Raw genomic sequence first — 26,888 nt, 5'->3', positions numbered from 1 at the left:
AGTCAGGATTCACTGCTTCCAGGCGACAGAAAAAAAACAAAAACGGCTCATTCACCCTGCAGAGCCGGCTCTTTGTATCGGATCGTTCACGAACGACACATCACTAGATCAAACCTAGGGTGACTTGTGGACACTACAGCAAATCCTATGCGCAGCTCTGCAGTAATCACCGCTGTGATACAGGAGCGCTGCAGACGATCTGCTCCAGCAATCTCCATGTGCTAGAGCCGTCAACACGCGAGAACGGCCTGTAACGCACGTGACCAAGACCAGCCAATCAGGCACAAGGTGACAAAGAATTGTCCTGAGGCAGAAAAGTAAAAGCGGCCATGATTGGATGTCTGTGGCACCGGAAGTGCGGTGATAGGACGTCGCCGGAAGTTGCTCTCTCCCTTTCCCCCAGTGCGCGCTGCCGTTGCCGGTGATCGGTCTGCAGACTTCATCATGTCGTACGAGGATTACGATGTGAGTGGCTGTAGAATGTATGATGAATTAATCCCAGTGTGGTTGTCTGGTCGAGTTCAATGAGATTGCTCTCTTTACGGCTGTCGCTATCCCAGTGTGATGTTTTTACAGCTTGTGCTTATTTCCCTCTGATCTGTTTTTCTGCAGACGCCATATGATCCCTACAGCTACCAGGCGGACTATGACACGCACACAGGTAGGAATATTGCCCGGTGTCATCACGTCCCGGATGTGTAACCTGTCTCCTGCGTGCACACTGGAAATAACGCACTGTTAAAGGGGTTGTCCCCCTTCAGAACTCTAATCCTCCTGCTGCACCTTATTGTAACAACCTGCGGTTCGCTCACCGTCCCCAGATCCAGCGCAGAGTCTATGCCGCGGCTTCTGTGATTGTCTGCAGTGCTGAGATATTTTTAGCAGCGCTGTAGCCAATCTGTGAGCTCAGGGGCTCTTCTCAAGTTGACAATACAAATTGCTCATTGCTGTCTGCTCATTTCACTGATTGGCTGCAGCGCTGTCAGTGACATCAGCGTTTTAGGCACTGGAGCAGCTGCAGAGACTCTGTGCCAGATGGCCAGAAGCGCTTATTAAATGCCACTGTCAGTTTGACAGCAGCATTTAACTAGTTAATAGCCACGGGCGGATTGCGGTTCCACCTGCGGCTATTACGGGCACATGTCAGCTGTTCAAAACAGCTGACATGTCCCGGCTTTGAGGTGGGCTCACCGCCGGAGCCCACATCAAAGCGGGGAAACATCGGACATAAAAAACAGTCTGATGTCAGTAAGGGGTTGATTCAACCCCTTTTTTTTTTTTTTATAATTTCCAATTATGAGTGCTGCTAACAATACAAACATTTTTTTATTGATGTCTTGGTGGAGGTCCAACCTCTGCGGACCCCCACACACCAGCTATGATTAACTAGCATTGACTAGACTGCGAAGTCTCACTGGTCAGATGCCTTGTCTGGGGGCACCCAGCATTCTGCATGTGCAGCTTGTGTCTACAGTGTCTCTGCTGATAGCAGCCACTTCCTAAATGTCACTGTGACTTTCCGCAGCATCATAAGGAATTGTTGATGACTTTCCTATGGTCTGCCCCTTCCCCACATAGGATCTACCACGTCTTATGTCAGATGTGGGTATAGTGTGTACGCTCTATACAAGGTGGCTGTATTGTGTGCCTGATTTATAGGGGAGCAGTGGGAATTAATTAAAAGCAACATAGTGGTTGTTCCTCTAACTGCATAAATGCTGCTGTCAATCACTGGGCTTCAGAAGTGATAATTTTCTTCTATATACTGCAATACTGAAGTATATAGAACAAGCGATCAAATGATCAGATTCAAGCCCTTTGAGGGGACTAAAAATACAGTAGATATTAAGCCCTTTCCTACAATGGACGTAATATTCCGTCCATGTGACCCTGGACCTAATTCCCATGGACGGAATATTACGTTGTAGCGATCAGCGGCGCCCACGTGGTGAGCGCCGCTGATCGCGGCCGGGTGTCAGCTGATTATCACAGCTGACACCCAGCACAATGTGTTAGGGGTGGTCACGGACCACCACCGACACGTTAACCTCTTGCACACCGCGATCAAACACTATCGCGGTGTACCGGGGGTTAAAGGGAAGCATCGGCAGGGAGAGGGCTCCCTCTGTGCTTCCCTGAGCCCCCCACAGCAGCGCAATGTGCAGCACTGCTGCGGGGGGCTCCATCCCTGCAGATCCCCGGATCCAAGATGGCGACGGGAGCCTGCAGGGAGCTGGCTTCCTCAGTGCCTGCAAAGCGCAGGCACGAGGAAGCCTTGTGCAGTGACAATGTAATAAAGTTAAAAAAAAAAAAAAAAGTGTAAAAATAATTTTTACAAAATCGCTAAATAAATAAATAAAAAAAAAAAAATTCCCTAATTCATTTTTGGAAATAAAAACAAAACAATAAAAGTACACGTATTTGGTATCGCTGCGTCCGTAACGACCCGCCCTATAAAACTGTCCCATTAGTTAACCCCTTAAAAAATAAAAAACGAAGCAAAAAATGATTTATCATACCGCCGAACAAAATGCGCAATAACGCCCGATCAAAAAGACGCATATAAATATCCATGGTACCGCTGAAAACGTCATCTTGTCTCGCAAAAAACGAGCCACCACACAGCATCATCAGCAAAAAAATAAAAAAGTTATAGCTTGCAGAATAAAATGATGCAAAAATAATTATTTTTTATATAAAATTGTTTTCATTGCATAAAAGCTCCAAAACATTAAAAAAAAACGACCTAAATGAGGTATCGCTGTAACCGTACTGACCCGAAGAATAAAAGCGCTTTATCAATTTTACCGCAGGCGGAACGGTGTAAACGCACCCCCCAAAAGAAATTCATGAAACGCTGGTTTTTGTTCATTCTGCGTCCCAAAAATCGGAATAAAAAGCGATCAAAAGATGTCACGTGCCCGAAAATGATACCAATAAAAACATCAACTCGTCCCGCAAAAAATAAGACCTCACATGACTCGGTGGGTCAAAATATTTAAAAATTATAGCTCTCAATATGTGGTGATGCAAAAACTATTTTTACAATAAAAGGCGTCTTTTAGCGTGTGACAGCTGCCAAACATAAAAACCCGCTATAAATAGTAAATCAAACCCCCCCGTTATCACCCCCTTAGTTAGGGAAAAATAATAAAATTAAAAGAAAATGTATTTATTTCCATTTTCCCATAAGGGCTAGGGTTAGGGCTGAGATTAGGGTTAGGGGTGTGTTGGGGTTCGGGTTGGAGTTAGAATTGGGGGTTTCCACTGTTTGGGCACATCAGGTGCTCTCCAAACGCAACATGGCGTCTGATCTCAATTCCAGCCAATTCTGCATTGAAAAAGTCAAATGGTGCTCCTTCCCTTCCAAGCTCTGCCATGCGCCCAAACAGTCTTTTACCCCCACATAGGGGGTATCAGCCTACTCAGGACAAATTGCAAAACAACTTTTGGGGTCCAATTTCTCCTGGTACCCTTGGGAAAATAAAAAAATTGGTGACTAAAAGATCATGTTTGTGGAAAAAATACAATTTTTTTTTTATTTTCATGCCCGGGCATTCTAAACTTCTGTGAAGCCCTTGGGGGGTCAAAGTTCTCACCACACATCTAGATAAGTTCCTTAGGGGGTCTAGTTTCCAAAATGGTGTCATTTGTGGGGGGTTTCCACTGTTTAGGTACATCAGGGGCTCTCCAAAGGCAACATGACACCCGCAGACCATTCCATCAAAGTCTGCATTCCAAAACGTCACTACTTCCCTTCCTAGCCCCGACGTGTGCCCATACAGTAGTTTTCTCCCACATATGGGGTATCGGCGTACTCAGGACAAATTGGACAACAACTTTTGGGGTCCAATTTCTCCTGGTACCCTTGGGAAAATAAAAAAAATTGGTGACTAAAAGATCATGTTTGTGGTAAAAATACGATTTTTTTATTTTCACGTCCGGTCGTTATAAACTTCTGTGAAGCCCTTGGGGGTTCAAAGTGCTCACCACATATCTAGATAAGTTCCTTGGGGGGGTCTAGTTTCCAAAATGGGGTCACTTGTGGGGGGTTTCCACTGTTTAGGTACATCAGGGGCTCTCCAAATCTGACATGGTGTCCGATCTGAATTCCAGCCAATTTTGCATTGAAAAAGTCAAATGGCGCTCCTTCCCTTCTGAGCTCTGCCATGCGCCGAAACAGTGGTTTCCCCCCCACATATCAGGTATCAGCGTACTCAGGACAAATTGCACAATAACTTTTACAGTCTAATTTCTCCTGTTACCCTTGGTAAAATAAAAAACATTGAACCTGAAGTATTTTTTTTGTGAAAAAAAGTTAAATGTTCATTTTTTTTTGTTAAATATTCAAAAAAATTCCTGTGACGCACCTGAAGGGTTAATAAACTTCTTGAATGTGGTTTTGAGCACCTTAAGGGGTGCAGTATTTAGAATGGTGTCACTTTTGGGTATTTTCTATCATATAGACCCTTCAAAGTGGCTTCAAATGTGATGTGGTCCTAAAAATAAAATGGTGTTGCAAAAATGAGAAATCGCTGGTCAATTTTAACCCTTATAACTTCCTAACAAAAAAAAATTTTGGTTTCAAAATTGTGCTGATGTAAAGTAAACATGTGGGAAATGTTAGTTATCCAGTTTTTTGTGTGCCGTATCTCTGTGATTTAAGGGCATAAAAATTCAAAGTTGGAAAATTGCGAAATTCTCAAAATTTTCGCCAAATTTCCGTTTTTTTTTCACAAATAAACGCAAGTTATTTGAATGAAATTTTACCACTGTCATGAAGTACAATATGTCACGAGAAAACATTGTCAGAATCACCGGGATCCAAGGAAGCGTTTCATAGTTATTACCTCATAAAGGGACAGTGGTCAGAATTGTAAAAATTGGCCCGGGAGTTAACGTGCAAACCACCCTTGGTGGTAAAGGGGTTAAGAACATTTAAAGTGATATTTGTTATCGCTGTGTCTGTAAAAGTCCAGTAAATGAAAATATTAAGTACGGTAAATTAACTCGTATGGTCAACACCGTACATAGAAAGTAATGTAACTCCAGAATTTCCCTTTTTGGCTGACGCACCTCCCTAACATAATGTCTAATTTTGTAATCATTCTGACCTGAGGAGTCATATTGCCAGGTCACTTTTTTAACCTCTTCACGACCAATGACGCCACATAGGCGTCATGAAAACTGGTGCCAATCTGACCAGTGACGCCTATGTGGCGTCATGACTTTAAAGCCCCCCCTGCGGGTCGGGTGACCTAGGTCACTGAAAGGTCACCCGACCCGCAGATACAGGGGGCTTTGTTCTTCACCATAGGGGGCGTGGCTTCACCCCCACGTGCCTACGATCGCTCTGATTGGCTGTTAAAAGTGAAGCAGCCAATCAGAGCGATAGTAATATTTCATCAATGAAAATTGATGAAATATTACAATCCAGCCATGTCTGACGCTGCTGTAGCATCGGACATGGCTGGTGACAGGGATCCGACCCCCCCCAACCCGTTAACGGGGGCGATCTACCCCCCGGTACTCACCGAGTGCCGTTATGGCTCCCGGTGTCCCGCGGTACCGGACCATGGGCGCCACCATATTGGAAAATGGCGGGCGCATGGGAAGTGCGCCCGCCGGCTGCAATTCCCATTCATTCATTTTGATCACTGTGATAAACTCTCACAGTGATCAAAATAGAATGAAAAGTAAAAAAAAAACCCCGTTTATCACCCCCATAGGCAGGATCAACTAATAAAATAAAGAAATTATTTTTATTTTTCCATTAGTGTTAGGGCTGGAAAGAGGGTTAGGGCTGGAAAGAGGGTTAGGGCTGGAAAGAGGGTTAGGGCTGGAAAGAGGGTTAGGGCTGGAAAGAGGGTTAGGGCTGGAAAGAGGGTTAGGGCTGGAAAGAGGGTTAGGGCTGGAAAGAGGGTTAGGGCTGGAAAGAGGGTTAGGGCTGGAAAGAGGGTTAGGGCTGGAAAGAGGGTTAGGGCTGGAAAGAGGGTTAGGGCTGGAAAGAGGGTTAGGGCTGGAAAGAGAGTTAGGGCTGGAAAGAGGGTTAGGGCTGGAAAGAGGGTTAGGGCTGGAAAGAGGGTTAGGGCTGGAAAGAGGGTTAGGGCTGGAAAGAGGGTTAGGGCTGGAAAGAGGGTTAGGGCTGGAAAGAGGGTTAGGGCTGGAAAGAGGGTTAGGGCTGGAAAGAGGGTTAGGGCTGGAAAGAGGGTTAGGGCTGGAAAGAGGGTTAGGGCTGGAAAGAGGGTTAGGGCTGGAAAGAGGGTTAGGGCTGGAAAGAGGGTTAGGGCTGGAAAGAGGGTTAGGGCTGGAAAGAGGGTGAGGGCTGGAAAGAGGGTGAGGGCTGGAAAGAGGGTGAGGGTTAGGATTGGAAAGAGGGTGAGGGTTAGGATTGGAAAGAGGGTTAGGGTTAGGATTGGAAAGAGGGTTAGGGTTAGGATTGGAAAGAGGGTTAGGGTTAGGATTGGAAAGAGGGTTAGGGTTAGGATTGGAAAGAGGGTTAGGGTTAGGATTGGAAAGAGGGTTAGGGTTAGGATTGGAAAGAGGGTTAGGGTTAGGATTGGAAAGAGGGTTAGGGTTAGGATTGGAAAGAGGGTTAGGGTTAGGATTGGAAAGAGGGTTAGGGTTAGGATTGGAAAGAGGGTTAGGGTTGGAGTTAGGATTAGGGGTGTGTTGGGGTTAGGGCTGTGGTTAGGGGTGTGTTGGGGTTAGGGTTGAAGTTAGAATTGTGGGGTTTCCACTGTTTAGGCACATCAGGGGTCTCCAAACGCGACATGGTGCAACCATTGATTCCAGCCAATTTTGCGTTCAAAAAGTCAAACGGTGATCCCTCCCTTCCAAGCCCCGACGTGTGCCCAAACAGTGGTTTACCCCCACATATGGGGTATCAGCGTACTCAGGAAAAATTGCACAACAACTTTTGGGGACTAATTTCTCCTGGTCCCCTTGGGAAAATAAAAAATTGGGGGCTAAAATATTTTTATGGAAATTTTTTTTTTTTTTTTATTGTCACGTCTCTGTGTTATAAACTTCTGTGAAGCACTTGGTGGTTCAAAGTGCTCACTAGGCATCTAGATAAGTTCCTTGGGAGGTCTAGTTTCCAAAATGGGGTCACTTGTGGGGGGTTTCTATTGTTTAGGCACATCAGGGGCTCTGCAAACGTAACGACGACTGCAGACCATTCCATCAAAGTCAGCATTTCATAATGTTACTACTTCCCTTCCGAGCCCCGACATGCGCCCAAACAGTGGTTCCCCCCCCCCCCACACACACATATGGGGTACCAGCGTACTCAGGACGAACTGGACAACAACTTTTGTGGTCCAATTTCTCCTGTTAGCCTTGTGAAAATTAAAAATAGTGTGCTAAAATTCATTTTTGAAGAAAAAAAAAGTGTTTTTTATTTTCACGGCTCTGCGTTATAAACTTTTGTGAAGCACTTGGGGGTTCAAAGTGGTCACCACACATCTAGATAAGTTCCTTAGGGGGTCTAGTTTCCAAAATGGGGTCACTTGTCGGGGAGCTCCAGTGTTTAGGTGCACGGGACTCTCCAAACGTGATATGGTGTCCGATAACGATTGGAGCTAATTTTCCATTCAAAAAGTCAAATGTGCTCCTTCCTTTCCAGACCCTGCCGTGCGCTCAAACAGTGGTTTATGACCACATATGAGGTATCGCTGTACTCAGGAGAAATTGCTCAACAAATTTTAGGATCCATTTTACCCTCTTGCCCATGTGAAAATGAAAAAACTGAGGCTAAAAGAAAATTTTTGTGAAAAAAAAGTATATATTTTTTTTTTTTTTTTTTACAGATCAATTTGTGAAGTACCTGGGGGTTCAAAGTGATCACTATGCATCTAGATAAGCTCCTTGGGGGGTCTAGTTTCCAAAATGGGGTCACTTGTGGAGGAGCTCCAATGTTTAGGCGCACAGGGGCTCTCCAAACGTGACATGGCAAGCGCTAAATATTCCAGCATGATTTCCATTCAAAAAGTCAAATGGCGCTCCTTCTCTTCTGAGCCCTGCCGTGCGCCCAAACAGTGGTTTATGACCACATATGAGGTATCGGTGTACTCGGGAGAAATTGCCCAACAAATTTTAGGATCCATTTTATCCTGTTGCCCATGTGAAAATGAAAAAATTGATGCTAAAAGAAAATTTTTGTTGGAAAAATTATAATGTCCATTTTTGTTTTCCACGTTGCTTTAGTTCCTGTGAAACACCTGAAGGGTTAATAATCTTCTTGAATGTAGTTTTGAGTAGCTTGAGGGGTGCAGTTTTTAGAATAGTGTCACTTTTGGGTATTTTCTGCCATATAGACCCCTCAAAGTGACTTCAAATGTGAGGTGGTCCCTAAAAAAATGGTTTTGTAAATTTTATTGTAAAAATGTGTAATCGCTGGTCAACTTTTAACCCTTATAACTTCCTAACAAAAAATATTTTGTTTCCAAAATTGTGCTGATGTAAAGTAGACATGTGGGAAATGTTATTTAGTAACTACTTTGTGTCACATAACTCTCTGGTTTAACGGAATAAAAATTTGAAAATTGCGAAATTTTCTAAATTTTCGACAAATTTCTGATTTTTTTCGCAAATAAACGCAAAAATTATCGACCTAAATTTACCAGTAACATGAAGCCCAATATGTCACGAAAAAACAGTCTCAGAATCGCTAGGATCCGTTGAAGCGCTCCAGAGTTATTACCTCATAAAGGGACACTGGTCAGAATTGCAAAAAATGGCCTGGTCATTAAGGTCAAAATAGGCTGGGTCATGAAGGGGTTAAACCACACAATGAATGCTGTAGAAACAAACCCCCCCCAAAAAAACAATGAGAGATTTCCATTTTTGTGCTCACCATTTCACTCCGGGTGAAATTTTCCTCCTGCAAAAAGCAATTCCTCATACTGCTATGCAGACAGAAGAGTGATAAAGGTATGGCTCTAGGGAAAAGGAAAGGAAATTCTTCTTGCTAATCGTCCTGACCACACACAAATATGCACACGTGTTCTATAGCTTCCATCTTGTACTCTTATTTAGGTGACCTCTTTCTCCTGTGATTGTTCATACAGTGTTGAGTGCATTACATATTCCACCAGCCTCCTTACAGGGAACATGTCAGATCTGATAAGGCCCCCGTCACACATAGCGACGCACCAGCGATCCCAACAACGATATTACCTTGTCAGGATCGCTGGTGTGTCGCTACATGATCGCTGGTGAGCTGCCAAACAGACAGATCTCACCAGCGATCAGCACCAGCGATGACGCGAGTAACAATCGCGCGTCGCTTAGTTACCCGCTGTGTACCTTAGATACCAGCGTGCTGGCGCTGGGAGCTGGTATCCAAGGTAAACAGCGGGTTTCTAAGCGCCGCGCGGCTCTTAGAAACCCGCTGTTTACCTTGGATACCAGCTCCCAGCGCCAGCACGCTGGTATGTAAGGTACACAGTGGGTAAGTAAGTGACGCGCGCGCTTAGTTACCCGCGGTTTACCTTGGATACCAGCTCGATGGTCTCCCTCCTGCTACATGCAGCGATGCATGCTGGCCAGCGGGAGACCAACTATCAAAAAAATGTCCAGGGCTTTCGAGCACGATCAGCGATACCCGGCAGGGGAGCCGGTCGCTGATACATGTCACACACAGTGATCTCGCTGGTGAGATCGCTGTTGCTTCACAAAACTTGTGACTCAGCAGCGATGTCGCTAGCGATCTCGCTCTGTGTGACGGGGGCTTAACACTATTAACCTGCAGATATAGGGTTAATCTGCAGGGTAATAGTATTATGAAGGTGTCCGGTCGTTTTGCTAAAAGTTCAGCACCCGGGTAGAAAATAAACTTATCCCACCATGACGTCATATATCGATCTGATATGTGTGAGATATTTAGTAATCCTAAGCATTTTCACTTTTTATCCCAGGTGACCCCAAGCAGGACCTGGCATATGAACGCCAGTATGAGCAGCAGACCTACCAGGTCATCCCAGAAGTGATAAAGAACTTTATTCAGTACTTCCACAAGACCGTGTCTGACCTGATTGACCAGAAGGTATACGAACTACAGGCCAGCAGAGTGTCCAGCGATGTCATCGACCAGAAGGTGTACGAGATACAAGATATCTATGAGAACAGGTAGATGTCTGCCGGATGGAGGTTCACATGACAGAGTATGCTCAGGAACAGACTATAATTCTTTTTGCAGCTGCTACCCTCATGACTGACACTACCATCGTTATTTCGCACAGACTTACTGCTCTCTCCTCTCATTGCAGCTGGACAAAGTTAACAGAACGCTTTTTCAAGAATTCCCCATGGCCTGAAGCAGAAGCTATCGCTCCTCAAGTTGGGAATGGTAGGTGTGGGCATATACTGTATGTGATTGATGGTCGTATGACTTGAGGTATGTGTACACGACATCTCTTATATGCCTGCTGAGTATTCAAAGGTTGACTCTTTGGGAAAATGCTGGCGGTGTTTTTCCTGAAGCGTCTTAACTGGCGTTTTCTCTGTTTTTTGCGTCTGCTTTAGGCTAGTTTCACACTAGCGTTTCACTAACCTGCGTCGGTCTGCACACGGGCGCCTCTAAGCTCCGCCCCCTGCCGCGCCTGGCCTGCGTATCTTTAGCACTGGGTACAAAGGCTGTGCGCAGGTATGCCTTTGCCGGCGCATGTGTCCTTTTGACGGTCCGCCGAACGCACCAAACTGCAACACAGTGCGTTTGGTGCAGGTCGGCGCACCATCAAAAGGACGCATGCGCCGGCAAACGCATATCTGCGCACGGCCTGCGTACCCAATGCTAAAGATAGGGTACGCAGGTCGCATGCAGCGTCATGCGCCCATAGACGGAACTGACATGAGGAGGTGCGGCAGGGGGCGGAGCTTAGCGGCGGCCGTGCGCAGATTGACGCAGGTCAGTGAAACGCTAGTGTGAAACTAGCCATAGTCAGCTTTTTTTTTTTTTTTTTTTAAGTGCTTATACTCACTTGCGAGAGACTTGCACGATTCACGTGCGAGTCTCGCATGAAAACCTGGCACTGCCGCCGGCACTCGGACTGGAGCGTGCGGCTATATGTATTTCTATGCAGCCGCACTCTCCAGTCCCGGCGGCCGTGCCGGGTCTCTCGCAAGTGAGTATGAGCCCTTATAGCGAGCAGCTTCTCAGCTGAAGCCACCTAGAGAATGAACATGCTACCAGTTTAAACCACTTCCCCGTTTTTCAAAACTTGAAGTGGTTAAAAGTAAGAAAAGATGGAACATGTGCACAGCAATGTCATTTTGACATTGCTGTGCATTTTTTTTTTTTTTTTTTTTTTTTGCGGAGGTGCTTTTTCAGGCGAAATCCTTTTGAAAAAGACGTGCCCCATAACCTTATGTTATTGTTTTCCCCCTTGTTTAGAGGCTGAAATGTCTTTGTAGTCAGAAGAGTGATTTAAATTTAGTGCAATAGAGAAGGGAAGCCGTTTTCCATTGCAACAAGCAGGCAGTTGCAGTGCAGAAAACTACCGTATTTTTCGGACTATAAGACGCACCCCAAATTTTCAGAAGGAAAATAGGGAAAAAAATAATAGTGTCAAATGGGGGTCCATCTTACAGTCCAAATTCAGCTTACCAGGGAAGGGATCCGGCACAGGTGGAGGAGTGGTCACAGGGGTCGTTCGGTGGTCCAGGCAGAGGCGGCGGCTTTGTGCTGGGGCAGGAGGGGTGGGCCGTGCTGTGGCAGGTGGGCTGTGCTGAGGCAGGTGTGCTGGGCTGTGCTGAGGCAGGTGTGCTGGGCTGTGCTGAGGCAGGTGTGCTGGGCTGTGCTGAGGCAGGTGTGCTGGGCTGTGCTGAGGCAGGTGTGCTGGGCTGTGCTGAGGCAGGTGTGCTGGGCTGTGCTGAGGCAGGTGTGCTGGGCTGTGCTGAGGCAGGTGTGCTGGGCTGTGCTGAGGCAGGTGTGCTGGGCTGTGCTGAGGCAGGTGTGCTGGGCTGTGCTGAGGCAGGTGTGCTGGGCTGTGCTGAGGCAGGTGTGCTGGGCTGTGCTGAGGCAGGTGTGCTGGGCTGTGCTGAGGCAGGTGTGCTGGGCTGTGCTGAGGCAGGTGTGCTGGGCTGTGCTGAGGCAGGTGTGCTGGGCTGTGCTGAGGCAGGTGTGCTGGGCTGTGCTGAGGCAGGTGTGCTGGGCTGTGCTGAGGCGGGTGTGCTGGGCTGTGCTGAGGCGGGTGTGCTGGGCTGTGCTGAGGCGGGTGTGCTGGGCTGTGCTGAGGCGGGTGTGCTGGGCTGTGCTGAGGCGGGTGTGCTGGGCTGTGCTGAGGCGGGTGTGCTGGGCTGTGCTGTGGCGGGTGGGTTGTGCTGTGGCACTGTGCTTCGCTGCAGTGGCAGCGGCTCCGGTGCAGAAGCAGCGGCTCCGCCGGCATTTCCTAAAGAAAGCCCGGAGACCCCTGCACATCCGTTGCTGCCATGTTGCGGTGGCCTCCGGGAAAATGGACACCGGAAAGATGGCCGCCGGTCCGGGGACGGCGCATGCTCAGGTTCAGATCTCGTGCTGAGATTTGAATCTCGTCTCCCGAGATCTCGGGACGAGATCTGAAACTGAGCATGCGCCGTCCCCGGACCGGCGGCCATCTTCCCGGCGTCCATGTTCCCGGAGGCCACCGCAACATGACGGCAACGGACGTGCGGGGGCCTCCGGGCTTTGAGGAAATGCCTGCGGAGCCCCCCACAGAGCACAGAGAGCCTCTGCCCCTGCATCGGAGCGCAGCCCGCCGCCACCACCACACTACAGAGCCCCGCCGCACACTCCAGCACAGGAGTGAGTATATTGCGACCATAAGACGCACCCCCCACTTTCCCCCAAAATTTTAGGGGAAAAAAAGTGTGTCTTATGGTCAGAAAAATACGGGAAGCGCTGACAACTTCTTGCTTGCTATAGATACTTTACTTTTTCTTGTGGTTTTGATAACTGTTTCTCTATATTTTTTTTTCTTTGTTCAAAATCTAAAACAACCCTCGAAACTGGATGTGTGGATGTTTTAACCAGTTCACTTCTCTTTCAGATGCCGTGTTCTTAATTCTCTATAAGGAGCTATATTACAGACACATCTACGCCAAAGTTAGCGTAAGTATCTGTTCTCCAGGTTTATTTTGGACACCGGTGCAGAAGTTGTATTTGATGAGATGCAATAACACTGATTCTTGCCCTTTCTTTAGGGAGGACCCACATTAGAGCAGCGTTTCGAATCTTACTACAACTACTGCAATCTCTTCAACTACATTTTGAGTAAGGTTTACTTTTAGGACACGTTCACACATTCAGTATTTTATCAGGATTTTCTATCAGAATTTGTAAGCAAAAAACCAGGAGTGGGTGATAAATCCAGAAGTGGTGACGGGTTTCTACTATACTTTTCCTCTGATTGTTCCTCTCCTGGTTTTGGCTTACAAATACTGAGGTAAAATACTGAACGTGGCCTTGGTTTGTAAATGTTAAAGGGGTGGTCCGAAAGCCAAAAACATTTTTATCTAAATACCGATCTATTTACTGCTGTAATGTAATCTAGTTTCTAATATACTTGCAAAATTCCCTATCTACACTATCTTAACTTTTTTTCTGTTGACTCTTTGTTTGAGAACCTCCAGTGCGTACTGGGATACTCAAAGGAAGCATCATCAGGTGGGATAAGCTGCAGTCACTGCCACAGCCCCTGCTTCCTCCCTGACACAAATCTTCATCAGAGACACTTATATCACTGGTTGGGCTAGTCCCTGAATGTGGTGTCACTTGCGGCGCTGTTCTGTACACTCCGCCAGATATTCTGACACCGTGCTCAGTGCACTTTCTTCTGTGGTGTTTGCTTTTTATTAGTTATCTGAGCCAACAACACAGAGTGCACATCGCATGGTGCTTCGAGACTGAGCAGGGACTAGCCTGGCCCTGGAAAGGACATCGCTAATGACGGTTTGTTTCGGGGAGTGGGGGCTAAGGCTGCAGCAGTGAACGCAGACTCAGCCCCCTGATGACACTTCGTTTGCGTATCTTGGCTTGCACTGGGATTCTCTCACAAAGTGTCATTGCATGAGAAGTGTGGAAAAAAATCACTAAATAGAGATTTAGATGAAAATTTCTTTGGCCTTCGGACCCCTCCTTGTAAAGGTGTTTTCAGACAAACATTTATGTATCAACAGGTGTGATCAGTTGGATATAACCAATGCAACCCCTCCTCCCTCATTGAACACAAAAGATGTGATCCTATTTCCCCAGAGTGGACAGAGCAGTAGTGCGAATGCATGATCACCCCTCCATTTACGGCCTATGGCAGCAATGGACATGCATGTGAATCCTTTGGATATATGATCATTATTTGTGGCATAGCCCCTCTAAAAATGACATGAATGAATGTTTTGTCTGTTACTTGTGTTGCTGGCGTGATGCTTTTGCACTGACACTGATGAAATCCCTGTAGATGCTGACGGTCCTGCGCCCTTGGAGCTGCCTAACCAGTGGCTGTGGGATATCATTGATGAATTCATTTACCAGGTACAGATATTTTCCTGTAGACTTCGTCCCGCTCTGCTCACGCGTCTCTATATTTGATCATGCCGTTCTAATATTTTCACTCTTGATTTAATCTGTCTATTTCTGCACTATTCAGTTTCAGTCATTCAGCCAGTATCGTTGTAAGACCGCAAAGAAATCAGAGGAAGAAATTGAATTCCTGCGTTCCAACCCGAAGATCTGGAACGTTCACAGCGTCCTTAATGTATTACATTCACTAGTGGATAAATCCAACATTAACCGGCAGCTGGAGATTTACACCAGTGGAGGTGAGGGATGGAGCTGAACTTGATGCCTGGTGGATTTGGCTCATCTTCTTGACACAATCTGCTACTGACAGTTGTTTATTTTTAAGTGGGGATGTCCAGGCTTGAGGCTCACTCTGTGTGACTGCAGACTAGTGAATCTTCAGTGCGCACTGTCAGGATCTATGGCTCTGCAAGCAGGCGGTCATGTAACTGGAATGATGCGATTTGTGTACATTTGGGAACATTCTGACGAGACTTGTCCGGCCTCGCTTAATCCACTTGCATTAAGCAAGGCCGCGCATATCAAGTTGGTACATAATTACATGAATACAAATCACATACTTATGGCCATGCGCCCTCCTGCTCTAGGCGCCAGCATTGAAGAATCCTGACAGCGCGCAGTGTATGGATTCACAAGTCACACAAAGTGACTACAGATTTGCACTCCAAGCCAAGGTACCTTCTTATTTTTTTTAGGTCACCATAATTCTCTCTGTACAGTGTCTGCTAGATCTCTACAAACATTTGGTAATTAGAAGTACTCATTTACTTTTGCTTAATTGAACTTCAATGGAGCAATCTATGACCAACTTAAAGGAAACCACAGGCAGGATGAATGTGAGCCTGGCCGCACGACTGCATCCTGACTGCACGACTGCATCCTGACCGCACGACTGCTTGTGTACATGGCGAGAGACCTAGTAATCAACCGGATCAGGCAGTAGCTGGTCGGGGACCACACTAGACAAGTCAGGATTCTCTCTATAGTCCCCGGCCAACTTTTCAATCTGTTTTCTTTGAATTGTCACACTGTTTCAGCGTAAATGGTACCTGGCTGCAGTTGTGCAGACTCGCTCTTAAGCCCTGCTAACTGGCAGTATTTTGTTTGCTGTAGTACGTAATTCCGTATGCAATAGATTGCATGGTTTTAGTTTCTTTTTATAAATCTCCCCTCTCTTTTCCAGGTGACCCTGAAAGTGTAGCTGGAGAATACGGCAGACATTCACTATACAAGATGCTTGGGTACTTCAGCTTGGTTGGACTGCTCCGTCTGCACTCGCTTCTTGGAGATTATTATCAGGCTATTAAAGTACTAGAAAACATTGAGCTCAATAAGAAGGTACCATTACTATTTATAAGAACGTACAACCTTTGGTTGCCGAGATGGTGAAGCAGAAGTCTGGTTTGGCACCAAATCCGTTGTTACCTATGAATGTGGAAGTATCTTCAGTTTCATTTTACTTGATTTCTGCCTCAGCAACTTTACCTAATACAGAATTTTTGCGTAAGGAGACTTCAACAACAACATTTTACCTAGTCCATTTTTCATTTAATTCTGCAGAAACTTCTGTAACAAATCTGCCAAGTGTGAACATGCTGTACTTTAGCACAGATTTTGCAAATCTGTTGTGCTAGCGAAAAATGGTGTTGGACAAATTGTGGTAGATTTAATGGCATGATTCTCAGCTGAGATCTCTGGTCTGCTGCTGAAGTGTTTTTATGTACATGCTCATAAAATAACCTGTGTGGAAGTTCTACATAATTTAAAGGGATCATCCAGGACTATAGTTTTCTCTTGCTACTTACCCAAGAACTAACAGGCAGGTAGCTGCTAACTACTTACCTGGTGTGCCGGCGCCAATGTCTGCTGGCACTGAGCAGTCAGACAGCTCCTGCCAGCTACTAAGCGGCTGACGTTACGTCGACAGAGCAGCGGCTTCCTTCCGCTCTGTTCTGTTGACAGGTCATGACATCAGCAATCACGCGCCATCGACAGATCAGAGCGGAAGAACAACGGCTTCTCTGATGTGTAGCAGCTGAATCGCTGGCAGGAGCGTTTAGTTTTCTCCTTCGTCTCATTGGGGGACACAGATACTGTGGGTGTATGCTTCTGCTGCTAGGAGGCTGACACTAACTGGAAAAAAAAAGGTTAGCTCCTCCTCTGCAGTATACACCCTCGCCCCTATTGCGGGCGGAAATCAGTTTTTTGCTTAGTGTACTATGGAGGCACACACAGTCTGGATCTCTCCAGACTATTTTTTTCTAGTTTACTATGAAGATGAGACAGGGGCGACGGATCCTATTGAAAGGGTCCGATCTCCCCAAACCATCAACAGGCGAGCACGCGTTGAGTATAGTCTCCGCGTATACTTTCCCACACCGAGGGACATATCTGGGACTTTTCCCCAGACTTCTATTTTTATTTATTTTATGAAAATAAGACAGGGGCAACGCATCCTATTGAAAAGATCCGATTTCCCCAAACCAACAACCGGCGAGCACGTGTCGAGTATCGTCTCCACGTATCTTTTCCCGCACCGAGGGACATAACTGGGCCTTTTTTCCCAGACTTCTATTTTTGTTTGTTTTTGATGAAGATAAGACAGGGGCAACAGATCCTATTGAAAGGGTCCGATTTCCCCAATCCAACAACGGGTGAGCACGTGCGAGTATCCCTCCACGTATCCTTTCCCGCGACGTGGGACATTATGCCAGACTTAGCCCTGTCCACCCATAGGCATTGAAACCATGGGCTTGCACAGAGGCACAAGACTAGTCTGTGTTGCCCCCACTGCTCCACCAACGCTAGACGGCGGTGCTGCAAGGCGGCGGACGGTCCCTCTCCTCAACCCCTGAAGGGGTTAGATGGAGTTAAGGTGCCTGCACCGTCCTATTTTTTTTTTATCAAAGACCCCCTCACATACCTGCGCTCAGGCTGAGAGGATCATCGGTGAGGAGAGGGTCGGGGAGGGCTCCTGCGAAGATTTCGGGCTGGAGCCCACAGCTCGACAACCACTATCCCTGCAAGAGAAGGGCTGGATCGTCAGGCGGCAGCCTGGGGAACGCCGCGCCGGTCAGTAGCGCCATTTTTTTGGTACTGCGCCAGCCCCCCCCCCCGGTCGGGTAGGGGAAAAATTGAGGCCGCGGCTTCGGCCGGAGCTAGGCCGCGGCCGGAAGTTCCGCCCTCGGGGCCGCGCGTCACTTCCGGCAGCCCGCCCTGCACTGGGCGGCGGTAAAATCAAGGCTTCGGAACATGGGCTAGGCCCCAGAGCGGTTTTTACAGGCTGGTGCACACCACAGATGTCGGCGCGCGATTTAAAAGGAAGCATCCAGGTCGGGGGGGCGCAGGACTGGGGTAAGTGCTGCCCGAAAGGCCACACTATAGGGAAAAACGAGGGGCTGCCTCTTCCCCATATCCCCAACAGTGGACAGATACAGCATGTCCAAAAAAGCAAAGACGCACGTTCTTTTACGCTGCATGCATCTCTTGTCGGGCTGCGTTTCCGCGGGCACAGAGCAAGCGTTTATGCGAAGCCTGTGAATCCAAACGCGCCCAGAAGCCCTCCCCTGCGTCCGTGACCAATGTGTCAAATCCCCCGGAGTGGGCCCGATCACTGTCATAGTACATGGCGTCGCTTACAAGAGCAATAGAATCCATTCAAGCCCCAGATAGGGGCAGGGACAGTGTCTCGCCGCCTTTAGAGGGAACCTCCACCTCACAGGAGCCTCCGGCCTGCAGGGGCCGCTCCCACTCCAGGCAGACCCGGGGGAAATGACTCCACACGGTATCGCCCAGTCCATCCGGTGCCTTCGGCATCCGTAAGTTCTGCTTGTCGCTCCCCGTCACCAGTGGTTGATAGCAAGCAGACCTCAGATTGCGACTCAGACGAGCCCCTTGACCTGGATACTCCAGGGTCACGTGAAACAGTGAACGGCCTCATAGAAGCCGTCAATCAGACCCTGGGGATTGAGGATGATCCCGCAGCGGCTACGAGGCATAAAGTGGCATTTAAACGAGTGAAGCGGCCGCACAGAATTTTTTCCTCTCACCCTGAGTTTGAGGACATAGTGCAGCGGCACAGAGAACGTCCAGACCGGCGTTTTCTCGGGTTAAAAGACACTCGAAACGAGGTATCCGTTTGCTCCGGACCGCCGTAAACGATGGATGGAATCCCCGATAGTGGATCCTCCAGTTTCACGCCTGGCCACTAAGACCCTGTTATCTGTCCCTAGGGTTTCCTCGATTAAAGATTCCACGGACCGCCTTATTGAGAGCCTAGCTCGTTCAGTATATGAGGCGTCAGAATCTGTAGTCGCTCCCTCATTCGCAGCAACTTGGGTAGCTAAGGCCATGTTATCATAGTCAGAAACATTAAACAAGGTCGCGCAGGAGCAGGATCTACCTGTAGAGATCTCGGAGGTCGCAGGTCAGATGGCGATAGCCGGAGACTATGTAATGAATGCGTCTTTGGATGCGACCAATTGTTCAGCAATTGCTGCCGATAATGCAATCTCTATCAGAAAAGCCCTATGGTTAAGGACATGGGGGCCGATTCTGCTTCCAAGAAGTCCTTGTCTTCCCTGCCTTATCAGTGCGGCCGCCTATTTGGAGAAAAGTTGGATCAACTTATCTCCGACTCCACAGGAGAAAAGAGTGGGTTTCTCCCTCAACAGAAGGTTAAACCGCTTTTCGTCACCTGGTTCAGGCACGTTTTCGGGCCTTTCGCAGTGCCACCAGCCATTCTAGGCCGAGCGTGACTGCATTCGTCAGGGGGCGGTCGCTAAGCAGTCTGAGCCTGGTCCGGGACCCGAATAGGAGACTGGTCCGGAGTCATGGGTTAAAAGACTCCGGGTGGACTACGGGGCCCAATTCCGCCACCAGGCCGCCCCAACCAGGATAGGGGGAGCGTCAGGTCTCATATACAGAATACGTGCTCAACAGGCGAGATCGAGGGACCCAGACAGATCCTAAAGATCATCGGCCAAATGACTCGAGGTCTTTACCAGACGACACCAGCAAGGTGAGCGGCCGCCTACTCTGTTTTCGCCATGTCTGGGCCAACATCGCTCACGACGTATGGGTAAAAGAATTGGTGTCCTCAGGTTACAAAATAGAATTTGTCAGATATCCTCCAAGATGGTTTTTTTTTCTTTCCCGGCTTCCCAGGGTGGATACCCAGGTAAGGGTTCTATTGGGAGCCATCAAGTCGCTCCTGCACAACTGAGTCATTGTTCCAGTGCCGGAACACTGAAGAGCGCAGGGGTTCTATTCCAACCGTTTTGCGGTTCCCAAAAAGGACGGGTCTGTCTGGCCTGTTTTGGATCTGAAGCTTCTGAACAAATTCATCAGGATCAGACATTTCTGGATGGAGTCTCTCCGTTCAGTCATATCGGCCATGGAGCAGTGAGAATACTTGGCCTCAATACCAATTTGCAGGTGAAGACTTTTCATTCAGGGAGTCTCCCACTTGGTACCTCCCTATAAGGCGCCTATGGACGCCTGGGACCTTAACATGGTCCTAAGTGTTCTGCAGGAAGCTCCATTTGAACCGCTTCAGAATATCTCTTTGAGGTACCTTACCTGGAGAGTGGTGTTCCTAGTGGCCATCTCTTCCTTCAGGCGGGCTTCAGAGCTGGCGGCCCAATCCTGTAGAGCTCCGTTCCTAACTCTCCATAAGGATAAGGTGGTCCTCAGACCAGCCCCTCCTTTTCTGCCGAAAGTCGTGTCCTCTTTTCACATTAATGAAAATGTTGTTTTGCCTTCATTTTGTCTAGCACCGGTGCACCATGTGGAAAAGGCTCTTCACACGTTAGACCTGTAAGAGCCCTCCCGAGGTACGTGTCGCAGACGGCACCCTTTCGTCAGACGGACACGCTGTTCGTGCTCCCCGTAGGGCGCAGGAAGGGACTCACTGCCTCAAAATCGACCATAGCCAGATGGATTCGTTGGACGGTTCAGGAGTCCTACCGCATTAGAGGCACGCCGATTCCAGCAGGGATCGGAGCGCACTCTACCCGGGCAGGGGGCACCTTTTTGGGCGCTTCGGCACCAGGCTTCGACGGAACAGGTTTGCAAGGCAGCAACCTGGTCCAGCCTGCACACATTTGCCAAACATTATAATATCCATGCTCAGGCCTCGGCGGATGCAAGCCTGGGTAGAAGGATTCTCCAAGCAACAGTGGCGCACCTTTAAACAAGAGGTGCATGAAGCTTGGAGCGGTGAGTCAATCTCCCACCCAGGGACTGCTTTAGGACGTCCCACAGTATCTGTGTCCCCCAATGAGACAAGAAGGAGAAACATGGATTTTTGTGAGTACTCACCGTAAAATCCTTTTCTCCGAAACGCTCATTGGGTGACACAGCACCCACCCTATTAGCCAGTTGACTCTTGTTTTGTTTAAATGTGTTTACCTATTTGATATAAGGGTGGTGTTTTCCTTTGGACATGTTGTACCTGTATTAAGGCTGATTTGTTGTTCTCCTGCTTTGGCACCAAACTGATTTCTGCCCGCAATAGGGGCGAGGGTGTATACTGCGGAGGAGGAGCTAACCTCTTTTTTTCACTTAGTGTCAGCCTCCTAGCAGCAGAAGCATACACCCACAGTATCTGTGTCCCCCAATGAGCGTCTCGGAGAAAATGATTTTACGGTGAGTACTCACAAAAATCCATGTTTTAGGCCCTTAGTTAAAAAAACAAAAATGATGGATAAATTCTTTAATGGCTGCCAAGAATTTTTAATTCCTCAGGAGGTCATAAACGTGGGCATCTGAATCCGAGAACCACTGTAGTTCTTGCTCAGACATAGATTTCTGTTGTTTGTACTGTCAACCATGTAATAATTTCTTACAACTATTCATCTTTTCTTGCAGAGTATGTACTCCCGAGTGCCTGAGTGCCAGGTGACCACATACTATTATGTTGGCTTTGCTTACCTTATGATGCGACGATATCAGGATGCCATTCGTGTCTTCGCTAACATCTTGCTATATATCCAGAGAACCAAGAGTATGTTCCAGAGAACCACCTATAAGTATGAAATGGTAAGCCTCGTATGTTTCTGCCATCTCTTGTGCTGGTTTCACACTTGCGTTTTTTTTGCACTGCGTTTATGCGCATGCGTTTTTTTCCCCCTATTCTTAACATGGGTGCACATTGTCATGCGTTTGTATGCGCATGCGTTTTTTTGTAGTGTGCGCCCGGGCGCACAAAATGCATCCTGTTGCATTTTTTGTGCGTCCGACCTCTCTAAAAAAAAATGCATGTGCACGCAATGCGCACAAAATTCACCCAAACACACATTATAGTCTATGGGAGCGCTGACGTGCGCATTGTCATGCGCACGTCAGCGCAAAAAAATGCATGCTTTTTTGCAAAAACCATGCGCAAAAAAGAAAACGTATACAAAATGCATGATGCTTTTTTTTGCGCATTTGCACTGCGCACGCAGTGCAAAAAAACGCAAGTGTAAAAGTAGCCTTAGGCTATGTGCACACGGTGCAGATTCTGCTGTGGAATTTTCCGTGCAGATTTTGCAAAATCTGCAGGTAAAATGACATGCGTTTTACCTGCAGATTTAGTGCGGTTTTTGTGCGGATTTCCCCTGCAGTTTTCACCTGCAGATTTCTATAATGGAGCAGATGAAAAACTGCTGCAGAACTGCACAAAAGAAGTGATATGCTGCAGTTTTAAATCTGCGCGGAAAAATCTGCAGCATGTGCACAGCGTTTTTTGTTTTACATAGCCTTAAATGGTACTGTACATCACATGCAGTTCTGCTGCAGTTCTGCAGGGCTAAATCTGCTGCAGTTCTGCAGGGCTAAATCTGCTGCAGAACTGCACAGAATCTGCACCGTGTGCACATAGCCTTATACTTTTGTTCTCACATTATAAATTGCCACTGGATTTACAAACCTTGTATCCCTCGTGCACAGATTAACAAGCAGAATGAGCAGATGCATGCACTGCTGGCCATCGCCCTCACCATGTACCCCATGCGCATTGATGAGAGTATTCACACTCAGCTGAGAGAGAAATATGGTGACAAAATGTTACGCATGCAGAAAGGGTAAGGAAGCAGTAAGCTGCATTTTTATGGCGCACGTCTATGGCTTCTTTACATCTATTGGTATTGATTCTGATTCCAAATGGCTAAAAAAGTTTTCCTCTCTTTTGCATTTCAATTTAGAAATATTTAATCAACTATTTTATTTTGGGTGGGGGGGTGGGTTTGCAGAATATTTGATATCTGCAAAAATCGCTCTGTCTGGACAGATACGGCAGGGTCTCCGTTTTCTAACCATAGATCTGGCCTATAACTAGGGCTCCCGTCTAGGTCTAGAATAAAAGGGTCATGGGCAATTTGGCATTTTCTCTATTCAGTCCCTGGATAAGCCTGGAGCTGGACAGAGAAAACGAGGTGGTTGCTGAGCTTGACCTAGATTTTGCATTAGTGTAAATGAAGGTAGGTTTCTTCCCACCATCCTCAGTGACGTGGTGCTGGAATAAGTGTTTGACTTGTGTAAATGGGAGTTGAAGGCTTTAGGACACATTTATGCAACAGTTCTTCTATATACAGCATTAGGACCCCTTCACACTACATCTACAGGATCTTTTCACATCCCATTAAATATCCATAAGTATTACTATGGAGTTGTTTCCACTTTGCAGTTATAACAGCTTCTACCCTTGTGGAAAGGCTTACTGTAATATTTTGGAGGTGCCTGTGGGGATTTTTGCCCGTTCATCCATAAGAGTATTTGTGATGTTGGCAAGAGGACCTGAATCTCAATCCCCTTTCTACATCATCCCAGAGGTGTTCTATGTATTTTAGATCCAGACTCTGTACATACAAGTTAAGTTGCTCCACACCGAACTCTCCGTACCATGCCTTTATGGACCTTTCTTTGTACACTGGCTACAGTCATTGGGAACAGAAAAGGTCCATCACCCAAACTGTTCACGCAAGGAGCTGCAATTGTACAAAATGGTTTGGTATGCTGAAGTATTATTTCCCTTCACTGGAAGTAAGGGCCCAAGGCCGACCCCTGAAAAACAACCCCATAACATTATCCCTCCTTCATCAATGCTGCAGTTGACTCGTAGTCAGGCAGGTAATGTACTCCTGGCATTCGCCACATCCAGCCTCATCCATCAGATGCCAGAGAGGAGCAATTCATCACTTTGGAGAACTACTCCAGTGGTGGCATGCTTTACACCACTCTATCCGACAGTTGTCATTGTGCTTGGTGGTGTAAGGTTTGCACACAGCTACTCCTACTTGGAAACAAATAACATGAAGCTTCCGGTGCACAGTTTTTATGCTGATGTTAATGCCAGAGGACGTTTGGATACTATAGTTATGCAGAGCACTGGCGACTTATGACGTCTGATTTTCAGACCGCTCTCTGTGACTTCACATGGTCTCCACTTTGTGGCTGATTTCTGCAATTCCTAAGTACTTCCACTTTTCAGTAATGCCACTGACAGCTGATCGTGGAATATTTAGGACTGAAGTGTTAGGATCTGAATTGCTGACATGGAGGCTACCATTACAGGACCGCACTGTTATCGTGATCTCCGTACCACCAGTCGTTCTATCACAGTAGTAAAGGAAGACGGCATAGCGAGAGGCCAGAGGTTATAACCTGTTGCGATGGGACTAAGTGATAAACTTATATTGATACTTTTGTCCATACAGTTTGGTTTTCATGTATAAAATTTAAAAATTAAATAATTTAGCTTTCTTCTGGGGAAAACTTTTCCAGTTCACCACTTGGAATCTCCTATAGGTGAAAAACACCATTAAAACTTGTGATTAGAGTAGACGGCTCAGTGCACATTTCAAATAGAGACGTGTCCGAAGGTTTAGATAATCTGCAACGTTTGGGTATGTAAATATTCTGTGTGTTTGTCATTTCTGATCACTTGTAAATTTTCTTCTACTCCTCAGCGATGCACAGATTTACGAAGAGCTCTTTAATTACGCCTGCCCCAAGTTCCTGTCACCGGTGGTCCCTAACTATGATAATGTTCACCCCAATTCTCACAAAGAACCATATCTTCAGCAACTTAAAGTCTTTCTTGATGAAGTCCAGCAGCAGGCGCAACTGTCCACCATCCGCAGGTGCGTCTCCAGTCTGGCACTGGTGTAAGATGTCACAACGGACCCATGCACGGTGCTCATAATTTCCAATGAGCCCATGTTGTACCAATCCATGATCCTAAGGACAACTCTTCGAGGGGAGAATGTTGGGGTAGGAAGATATTCAGAGACCTCACAAAATGAGTCTTAACATTTTTTTTTTCTTTTTCTCCCAGTTTCCTGAAGTTATACACCACTATGCCTGTGGCCAAGTTGGCAGGATTCTTGGATTTACCAGAACAGGAATTTCGTATTCAGCTTCTTGTTTTCAAGCATAAGATGAAGAACCTCGTGTGGACGAGTGGCATTTCTGCGCTAGAGGGAGAATTTCAGTCCGCATCAGAAGTGGACTTCTATATAGATAAGGTACAATATTCAGCTGTGTTATTTGCCATATTTTACTCATTTAATAATACAATGGATGAGATTCAGGTGTTTGTTTTATCCGCATAGTCGTCGTGTTGATCTATTATACGTGGAACTGACCTTCCGCAACTTATTTTGACCTTTCACATCTTATTTTGATTCCATTCTCCTTTAGGACATGATTCACATTGCAGATACCAAAGTCGCCCGCCGCTACGGAGACTTCTTTATACGACAGATACACAAGTTTGAAGAGGTGAGGGTTTTCTATACTTATAAGTGCTCATGTTTTACCGCTCTAAAGCAGTAAGCTTATTCTGCTCAGTTCTATATCTGCCGGTGAGTTGGGCCATTAATGTCACACCTTCAGATATCTTACAGCTGGTGGGTGTTGGTGGCAGATGTCACGCTCTTGTCGTCACTTGCACACCCAAGCTGAAATTCACTTCTATTAGTAAGAATAAGACAGGTGCCTAATACCTGCTGCTCAGGCACACCTGTCAGATATCTGTAGATACGACATCCCTGGTCCCGCTCACTTACTGATCCATAAGTTAGCCGAACCAAATTATCCCTTTAGATCAAGGAAAAATAAACTCTAAATTTGACTCTTGTGACCAGATTTTTTTTTAGATTCGGCGTCCAATTTAAAGGGAAACTAAGGTGTGATACGTCTATTAACCTGCAAATATAAGGTTTATCTGCAGGTTATTAGCTTTATGAAGGTGCCCAGCCGCTGTACTCAAAGTCCTGCACCTGGGAGAAAATTAACGTAATTTCTCCCGTCGCCTGCCAGATTTCAGTCATGCAGGTGTGTCCGCAGCAGTTTTAGTTACTGCTGTCCATACTGAGAGCTGTGTTTTATAAGGATGCACCAGCATTTTGACAGACAGCTGACTCTCCAGTGTCATCAGTCAAAATGCTGGGGCATATTTACAGCCTCCCAGTGCTGTGAGCGTTAAATGAAGCCATGCTTGCAAGTCTGTATGACTAAAAGCCGGCTGCTCCCTGGAGAAATAAAGTTCATTTTTTTTCCTGGGTGCTGCATTTTCAGTACTGCATCTGGGCACCTTTATAAAGCTATTGCAGGTTATTGGTGTTAACTGATCTGACAGGTTCACTTTAATCTTATGATAAATAAGTTGACTATTATGAAGCTGTATTTGCAGATTTAGGCTTTTTGCTTATATTGCACTATCATATTCCGTAGTGCTTTACAGATATCATCACTGTCCCCATTGGGGCTCACAATCTAGATTACCTATCAGTATGTCTGTGGAGTGTGGGAGGAAACCCACTCAAACACAGGGAGAACATTACAACTCCTGCAGATGTTGTACTTGGTGGGAACTGAACTCCAGACCCCAGTGCTGTAAAGCAACAGTTCTAACCACTGACCCACTGTGCTGCCCTATAGTTTCTGGTTTCAGCTGCAAATATGTAGAGTATTTTATAGGATTCTAATAATTGGAAATTACCTAACTATACATTATCTTTTACTGTCAATGCTCATTAAGGTTTTTTTAGTGGAGATGCACGGATCCATAAACTTAGACAAGAATGCCATATTGGACTAGTTTAATGAAAGTTAAAAAATGCCATTGAGGCCTGTAAAGCCTCTTCAATACGTCTGTATTATGTGATTGAAACTTACATTTCTGCTTTACAGCTAAACAAAACTTTGAAGAAGATGAGCCAGAAACCGTGAAAGCGGTTCAAATGGACCAGATATTTATAAGGCCTGAAGGTTATTCTACACCCCCCACACACTGCTGGCACTATCAAGTGGAACTAAAATGTTTTAATAAAAATTCTAAAAACCA

General features: G+C 46.6%; 1 protein-coding gene across 1 annotated transcript; it reads left to right on the top strand.

The window, feature by feature from the left end:
- EIF3L (eukaryotic translation initiation factor 3 subunit L) lies at positions 1–26,888 on the top strand. Its single transcript, XM_073549531.1, has 15 exons — positions 1–465; positions 613–661; positions 9,921–10,131; positions 10,272–10,351; positions 13,029–13,090; positions 13,183–13,252; positions 14,436–14,509; positions 14,625–14,796; positions 15,741–15,895; positions 21,428–21,598; positions 22,490–22,623; positions 24,508–24,681; positions 24,876–25,065; positions 25,241–25,321; positions 26,735–26,888. Exons 1-15 carry the CDS (start codon positions 445–447, stop codon positions 26,771–26,773), a joined length of 1,683 nt encoding a protein of 560 aa, XP_073405632.1. The 5' UTR covers positions 1–444; the 3' UTR covers positions 26,774–26,888.

Source organism: Dendrobates tinctorius, unplaced genomic scaffold, assembly GCF_039654945.1.
Source record: "Dendrobates tinctorius isolate UK_male_01 unplaced genomic scaffold, ASM3965494v1 ptg000159l, whole genome shotgun sequence".
Taxonomy (NCBI): domain Eukaryota; kingdom Metazoa; phylum Chordata; class Amphibia; order Anura; family Dendrobatidae; genus Dendrobates; species Dendrobates tinctorius.
This window is presented reverse-complemented; position numbering and strand designations above follow the sequence as displayed.

What these genes read in the sequence shown, in the direction of transcription:
- EIF3L (XM_073549531.1), top strand. Translation starts at nt 445, where the DNA reads ATGTCGTACGAGGATTACGAT. An exon ending in ATGTTACGCATGCAGAAAGG is followed by an intron (nt 22,624 to 24,507) that starts GTAAGGAAGCAG and finishes TCTACTCCTCAG; the next exon opens with CGATGCACAGATTTACGAAG. An exon ending in AGATACACAAGTTTGAAGAG is followed by an intron (nt 25,322 to 26,734) that starts GTGAGGGTTTTC and finishes TCTGCTTTACAG; the next exon opens with CTAAACAAAACTTTGAAGAA.